Source organism: Salvia miltiorrhiza, chromosome 8, assembly GCF_028751815.1.
Source record: "Salvia miltiorrhiza cultivar Shanhuang (shh) chromosome 8, IMPLAD_Smil_shh, whole genome shotgun sequence".
Taxonomy (NCBI): domain Eukaryota; kingdom Viridiplantae; phylum Streptophyta; class Magnoliopsida; order Lamiales; family Lamiaceae; genus Salvia; species Salvia miltiorrhiza.
The window spans coordinates 19,907,716-19,916,126 of NC_080394.1; the positions used below are offsets into that span (position 1 = coordinate 19,907,716).

At 36.6% G+C, this 8,411-nt stretch overlaps 1 protein-coding gene across 1 annotated transcript; it reads right to left on the reverse strand.

Annotated features, from left to right (window-relative positions):
- Positions 1-1,792: 1,792 nt before the first annotated feature.
- LOC131001732 (protein DETOXIFICATION 14-like) lies at positions 1,793-4,127 on the reverse strand. Its single transcript, XM_057928293.1, has 6 exons — positions 3,757-4,127; positions 3,119-3,663; positions 2,957-3,043; positions 2,828-2,884; positions 2,317-2,761; positions 1,793-2,235 (listed from the first exon to the last, which is right to left on the reverse strand). Exons 1-6 carry the CDS (start codon positions 3,973-3,975, stop codon positions 2,158-2,160), a joined length of 1,431 nt encoding a protein of 476 aa, XP_057784276.1. The 5' UTR covers positions 3,976-4,127; the 3' UTR covers positions 1,793-2,157.
- Between the last annotated feature and the right edge of the window lie 4,284 nt (positions 4,128-8,411).

Sequence of the window (8,411 nt, forward strand, 5' to 3'; positions counted from 1 at the left end):
TAAATATTCATATATTTATTTTATTGTATATCTTTAATACGATATCACATATCTTACCAAAGATTTTGATATAAATTCAATATTTTTCTGCACGATAAGTGCGGTATATCAAATTTTCAATATATTTCCTCATCCCTAAATGTGAATATTACTACGATTTTTTAACCCCCTCCTTTTCGTTTTACTTTTTGGGTTTTAAGTTAATAGACGGTGTTTGGAAAGTGGGTTATCGAACAGAGATTGGGGTTCGTTAGGGTTTGCTAGCAATAGTAGGCAGCCCAATAATTTTTTTTGAGCCATAATTCGTAAACGAATTACACGCGACTTTTGCATCAGATATTGAATTTTAGTTATATGATCTATATATATATATGATCTATATATATATATATATATATATATATATATATATATATATATATTAAAGCAAAATCATGTGAAAAATCAATTTCCCGCTCATGTCTAGGGTATTTATAAATGGCAAGTGCATTTATTATTTTTATCTTTTTCATCTAATTAAATTTGTGGCAAGCACACAAATTTGTGTGAATGGGCCTATATATAAAGGTTACTGTATTATAGTATATTTAAAACAATAAGCTATTTTATTTTCATACTTTATGTTATTTTTGAATAAGACCATTTTAATCAATGTGATTCATTTATGACTCTCTCAGTCTACATAACAAAATTATCACAATTTTTTTTACGGTTCGTCCACGAAAATTTTGTAACTTCCATTTATAGTAATAGTGTTCACACAACTTCACTCATATTAAAGTGAGACCCTTACCCCACTCACATTTAATTAAAACTCGTGTCGTTCATAATATGTCAATTTTTTTGTGAACAGAAGAAGTATATTGTATATGAGTATATAAAACATATTAATAATACTGAAAGATTATATTTTAATTTTTGTTAGAAATTTTTAAATTTTAAATTTACTTATTTTTTTAGTGATTAGTTGGTATTGTTTCTGTCTGTGTCTTAATTCGCATGATATCAAAGAAATAAAGGCTACTTTTATCTTTAATTCTTTTTTTATAATAATTGGATATAATTATTCTTTGAGAATAAATTGTATAATGATTATGATTTTCTAAACGTAATCATTACAAAAATAGTATCATAAGCGTGTAATATAAAGTAGTTAACAATTTAGAAGTATGATTTACTTTCAAATATGTTTATTTTAATTATATAGTAAAATGTTCAATTTTTACCTCCCTAATATAAAATAGATCGTCACTATACAATAAAAAACCTCAAATATACGATACTTACATTTATACAACTAAAACTTTTATACAACATAATTTTACTCACAAAAAATTATACTCCCTTCGTCCCAAACCAAATGTCCTATTTTTCTTTTTGGGCTGTCCCAAACAAAATATCATGTTTCCTTTTTTGGCAATACACACTCTCTCTCTATACTTAATATTTAAATAATTTCCACCAACCCACTTTATCTACTTTATACACATTTCTTAATCCCCGTGTCGAAAAGATAGAGGACATTTCGTTTGGGACGGAGGGATTACTATTACTCCGTATTTGATTTAACCTTACTAAATACACACACTAAAACTACACACATCATTTCATGTGTATCAAAAATTTTAATTATCATTATTTTGGTGAAGTTATACACACACACACAACACACACACTCATATATATATATATACATATATATATACTCCCTCCCTCCCACTTCAAATGATCCAAAATTATAGAATTTGTCCTATAATTTTGGGCCATTTAAAGTGTGACGAAGGGAGTAATATTTTTGTGTCTTGCATAGGAGGAATGCTAGTTTATTATACACAGAACAACAGCAATAAATATAAAAACATAATAATGTGCATGAGTTGGCCTACCGACAGAATGATTAATGTCTAAGGCTAAATGTCTTGCGATCGAGTCCACCGTGGCGCGGCCTCTATGCATCATGTTATTCGCATTGCTGACAGATTCAATAAGATAGGCAGCAGTAGAAATTGAAACCGGAGATTATGCTGCAAGCATTAATCTTGGAAAGGGGAAAAGGCTTTCAAATTGGAAAAACAAGATTGTAGTATAGTATAAGTGAAGAATCATGAAAATTGTCAGCCCAAAAGGTGGGGACAGAAAAAACAACCAAAACTTGGATCATGCTATTAAATGGGCCTCAATCTCATCTGGCAGTGGAATTTTATGAGTAAAAACTCGGTGCCTGGCCTCCCTTGCCTGTAAGTAATTAATTAACAAGTGCATCACTACAAAGTGTGACAAAAGCAAACAACAGTAGATAATGGAAGGGAAGGATACCTGGTTGTCCCAATTAGTAAGAGATGTTATGAAAGAAAGTGAGAGAGCCTGCACAGTTGTTCCTGCAACCAATCCACTCCAAAGGCCCTTCCCTTTGAGGTCCAGCACAAACCCCAGTAGCAAAGCCACTGGGATCCCCACTATATAGTAAGACCCCAGATTCACATACGCCCCTATGTGCTGCCATCCGCTCCCTCTAGCTACTCCCGAAAGCACCGCCTGCGAGCTATCCATGACGATGGACATGCAAAGCAGAGGAACCATTTCTTTCACGCCCTCCACCACTTGTTTCTCCCCGCTAAACGCATATCCTAATATGCCGCGGCACAAGTAGAGGCTCGTGCTGGCTATCACGAACTCCGCTACTGCCAAAACTACCACTGCATACACAGCAATTCGAGCTCCCTCTGGTTTCCCTGCTCCAAGCTCGTTCGACACCAGGGTGCTACATTAATTAAAGCCAATCATCATTCCCTTATTCATACGAATATAGAGAGTATCAAGAATCGACCTTGCAGCAGCACCGAAGGAATACGGTATGTGATAGTGCAGCGAAGTCATTGTGAAGCTGCACACAACCAACAATTACACATTCAATACAGCATTACATAGAACAATGATTCGAATACAGCATACATACCATACAGCAAGAACGGATGTTGCCAACTCTGGATTTGGCAGCAATCCTGAAAGCAATATCACCAGCTCAAACGACCACCACTCCAAACTGCAAAAATCAGCAATGAGAATATCACCAGAATGAAGGCTGCCGTGCGGCAAAACAATCAAATCAAAGTATTACCAGACCATCACAGCAGATGGGACAGCAAAGCGGAAGAACTCCCTCACAGTGAGAAAAATATCTTTGGAAAAGGAAGCGCGAGTTTTCTCACAGGTTGGTGAAAACTTGACATAAAGCACAAGCAAAGCAACGTTAAACCAATAGGAAATGGCGATGGACAGGGCAGCCCCGCCGTTTCCAAGATTGAACTTGAACACAAAAGACCAACACAGGAGTAACTGGAAGCAGAGGGAGAGTAAAGCGGTCCACAACATGGGAAAGATCAAACTCTGCGTCTGCAGGTAGCGAACAAGAGACTGAAGAATAGCATAGGGAAACAATGTAGGGATGAGATAGATGGTGTATTTGCCAGCTTCAGCAGAAATGAGAGGATCTTGACCCATCAAAATTAGCAACTCCTCTGTGTAGATCCAAAGCACACAAACAGGGAGGCACACAATAAACAGACAGAAAATAGCCCCATAAGTGAAAGCCCCAACTCTCTCGTATTGCTTGGCGCCGTATGCCTGCCCGCACAGAGTCTCCAAAGCACTAGCCATCCCGAACTGCATCATTACCAACACACATCACATACTAGTATTCTCCAATCGAATCATCAACTTAAAAACTGAAATAATTAGTGTTTGGAAATTAAATACGAGTAAGCTGAATCCGGTGACGTTGGAGAGAGAGGTGGCTATGGAAGCACTGGAGAGAGAGAGTTCGCCTAAATGACCTAACATGAAGATCGGAGACGTACGCAGAAGGTACTGCGACAGCGTCACCACGATCATCGGCAGCGCAATCAGATTCACACGGTTCAGATCTCCGGCGGCCGTACGCCACCGTTGGGTCCCCGTCAGTAGAGGTACCTCCATTGGCAGCTGCTTTTTGATTCGATATATTTATGAACCAGAGGTTCTAGTGTTCAAATTCATTTTGGCAAGGGAGACACCACATCAATGCGCAGTTAATATTTGTCCTTTTCTTTCTACCTAATCTCTTGTCGTTTAACTCATGCATGCAAAAAACATGTCATGTCATCTCATCTGCAAATATAAATAAGTGACGCTGATAGGACAAAACAAAATACTACGTGGGTACAAAATGGGGTTGGTGGCTCAATCCGGATTAATTCCATCCACCACTTATTATTTGGGTTTTCACTTCCAATCTAAAATATGTTGCCAACCCATAAAAAAAAAAATATTTTGGCTCCAACAGATCCTAATTGTAATTCATCGCATCAGCAAAGCATAATTCTAGCTGCCATATCTTACGTCGGAAAAAAAATTAACATTATGTAGAATCATGCATGGTAGCCATATCTCAAGTCAAATTAAAAAAATAAAAAAAAAAATCTTTCATGGCAGATGAAACTGCAAGAGAAGATGCTTTAATGTTTGAGTTATTCGAATTTATGGACAATGCCATGGGGAATAAGGTGTCATGCAATACCTTGAAAAAGAGCAAGATGAACAACAACAAGAGCAAGGTGAAATAGAACGAGAAAAAATTGAATTAAAAGATCAAGACAATAAATATTTGTTTGAAGGTGATAACACAACTGTTGAGATGCTGCAAACTGATCCAAGGCCTAAATTGATATTTGAAAGTGGAAAAGATCTACTAGAATCCTATAAAGCCTATGTCAAGGCTAAACGTTTCAATGTTGCAACAAGATCCATAAGTAGAGTTAAATATCTTCGATTCGATATACGTGTAAAAGGGAACGACAGTAGGAGAGTAAAAGTTTTAGTAAGAGGATGGACTGATTCACTCGTATAAATGCAACATACAATGGTGATAGTGTTTGGTTGATTAGGAAAGTGTTCAACGAGCAAAATCATGAACTTGAGCCGGAAATGTTGGAGTTCATGCCGGCTCATAGGCACTTATCAAGCAAACTGAAAGGATATATAGTTAGAAGCACATGATCGTGTTGGGATGTGACTATATCTAAGAGTAAAAGGATGCTGAAAATATTTCCTAGGGACCATCTAATTTTGGAGCAATGGTCAAAGTTTGTAGGAATTATGTGGAAGAGAGTATAAGGGTGGCTCCAACAATGATCCCAGTTTCTAGTTTCTAAATTGCCACATCACTGCCACATCAGCTTTAGAAACCCACCTACTTTTTTTTCTCACATCTTCTCCAACAATAAACCAGTTTCTTACTTTTTCAGGGTCCCACCATAATACACACTCCCTCTATATATCTATATATATATATTTCTCAATTAATTTTATTTGTATTATTATTTATATACTTTAATTATATTTTTAAATTAAAATTCTATATTTTAATTATCTAATTTAATAAAATAAATTAGCCGTTGAACAGTCGGGAAAAAAAAGCAAAAAATGTGAAAAGCTCCAAAAGAAAGCAATTATGTCAGCTGAAGAAAACAATAAATGAAAAAGAATAAAAAGAAATAAATATGAAAGCTTTGAAATCAGTTGAAAACAAAATAAGAAAATAAAATAAAAAAGAAAAAGGTTGAAGGAGGGCCCGCACATGTCAGCAGAAGCTGGGTGCAAGAATGCACCTAGTTCCTCCGATTTCCGAGCCGCACCCAGTTCTTGAATTCTCCAACGGTGGTTCCCAAAATAAGAAACTAGAATTTGGTGCCGTTGGAGGCACCCTAAGGTTGCGACTCGGCACAAGAGACACCATTGCTATTCAAAAGTTGTTCAATTCGTGTCAAAAGAATGACAAGGATTTCTTTTATTTGATGGATGTCGATGACGACTCTAGACTCCGCAATGTATTGTTGTTTACAAAAGAATGACAAGAAGTTCTTTTATTTGATGGATGTCAAACGAAGGAAGTATTTAACTTTATTCAATATGTTTGTTGTTTACAACGTCACTGCACATATTGTGTTTGATGATAAAAGAAATACGAGATGAAAGATCAAATTACACCTAAGCACTAAACTAGGAAAGATGCATATGTAAAAAAATATATGATTATGGGTGTATATATATTCATGAAATTCTGTTATTTTTGTTTTTAGTATGCACTGAATAAATTTCTATTTTTATATAATAATGCTAATGAAATTCGAAATTTGTGATCTTTACCCTCAGAAAAACTCATTCTACCACTAGACCTTCTAAAAAAGACAAACAATATGAATTTCGACATGCAACCAAAGGTTTAATACAAGCACTTGAGATATGCTTGAGTTTTACATAAGTTAAAACCAATTAATAATGAAAGAAATGGGTTAATCTATATCTATACCTATTATAAAAATGCCTTATTTTATAAAATTTGATTTGCCTATTTTGTCCTTATTTTTAAATCTATTTTAAGGTCAACAATGTCACATCATGTTATTAATATTATCCTAAGTTCCTAACCACGCACAAGAATCTATTTCCTAGGACAATTCTAATTTCTAAATAAGTTTGAACTCCTTCAAATCACTCACTATTTATATATATATATATATATATAGATTATAACTTTCAAACCAAATATATCCAAAAAAAAAAACATAAGCGCATTAAGCATTAAGGGAAATATAATTTGGTATGATAATAATATAAGATAATAGTATTGTTACCCGTCCATGAAAATAACATTGGTAAAATTAAATCACATAGAAATTTCAATTAGATAAATATATAAAAAGTTGCACAACAATACATAAAGGATACTTGTCATTTAAAATGATTGATCTAATTAATTTGCAAATTTGACTAAGTATTAATAAATTCTTGAATTATGTTATACTGATTTTCTACATTTTTAATTTAAGTTCTAATTCTTTTAATTTCTTATTAAAATTTTATCTATCATTTATATATTATTTTAATGTTATACTGCTGAAATAAGATTTTATTAAAAAGAAAAGAAACAACAACGGAGAACCAAAAACCCTTGAAAGCACAAAGCTGCAGACTAAGGGCCGAGCCTCGTTAAAACCTCATAACAGTTGAGGAAAAAGAGTACTCGTCAAGGACCAAGGTTGACAGAGCTGAGTTAGGAGGTCTCAAGGATTCCGGCCGAACCATTACCCTTAGGCCTCCCGGCTCGCAACCGATCCATAACAAAAGAAAAGAAGACCAAAAAATCAAGCGAAACGAGTAAAATAGGGAATAGAAACATCCTCCTTGACAAAATCATGTAAACCAGCAATGGCATGAGGCCAAAAACCCTCCTCCGAAGCTTGAGAAGCCAAAAAATCCGCCGATCTGTTGCCCTCACGAAAAATGTGAGAAATGCGCCACGTGAAAGTATGGAGTTTGGAGAGAGCAAGCTGCCACCTAGGCTTGAATCTCCAAGGAACCGTCTCAGAGAGCGACTGAAGAAGCTGAACCACGTAAGAAGAATTCGACTCAAACCAAACTCTCTCCCATTTGGCACGATGCGCAGATTCAATCGCAATAATAATAGCTAAAAGTTCTGCTTCGAATGCAACCCCCTGGCCGCCTGAGAAATGATAACAACCAAGAACGTCATTGAAGGCATTCCTAAAGACGCCCCCCGCATGAATCCTCCCTTCACGGACCGAGCCATCAGTATTAACTTTAATCCAAGACGGCGGGGGAAGGTGCCAAGCAACGTAAATAAAGGAGAAAGGCTTCCTTGGTTGTCCAGCGATGGAAAGATTCTTAAGAATGAGAAGATCAAAAACCGAGTTGTCCATAGAGCCAAGGACGAAATTGTTGGCAGATTCACAAAGAAAAACCCGGACCTGCTTGAGAATCAAGTGGCGCGAAGGTGCTAAATTTTTATGTATGACGTTGTTGCGGTGAGACCAGAGACTCCAGAGGAGAGAGACCACCCCAACTTTCCACAAATTGCCCACTTGTTTGCTATTTTTCTGGTGGATAGAGAAGCGAATCATGCTGCCCACATCCAACGGCAAAGTTTGCTCAATCAAAAACCAACGAAGGACATCCGCCCAAATAGAAGCCGAGAAGGAGCAGTTCAACAGAACGTGATCCATCGTCTCTTCCGCTGCCGAGCATAAAGGGCAGCGGTTAGGCCCGTGAAAACCAAGGAGGCGATTCATATCAAAGGTAGGGAGCTTGCCAACAATCGTGCGCCAGACAAAGAGAGATCGCCGAGCGGGGATAAAAGGGGCCCAAATCCAGGAACCCCAGTCGACCTTAGGGAACTGTGGTCGTAAGTGACCAAAGGCCGAAGTAGCAGTAATGTTCCCGAAACCCGAGTGTATCCAGGATCTGTCGTCCGCCAATCCAGGAATGGGGGTAGATATGATGTCGAGAGCAATGCGTGGGAAAGACTGAATAAAACTAGAAGTGAGGTGCCACTTATTATCAAAGTAGAAGTCTGA

Coding starts and splice junctions, on each gene's coding strand:
- LOC131001732 (XM_057928293.1), bottom strand. CDS start 3,975: ATGGAGGTACCTCTACTGACGGGGACCCAACGGTGGCGTACGGCCGCC. Junction 3,664..3,756: donor TCACCGGATTCAGCTTACTC/GTATTTAATTTC, acceptor GTAATGATGCAG/TTCGGGATGGCTAGTGCTTT. Junction 2,762..2,827: donor TCCTTCGGTGCTGCTGCAAG/GTCGATTCTTGA, acceptor TAATTAATGTAG/CACCCTGGTGTCGAACGAGC.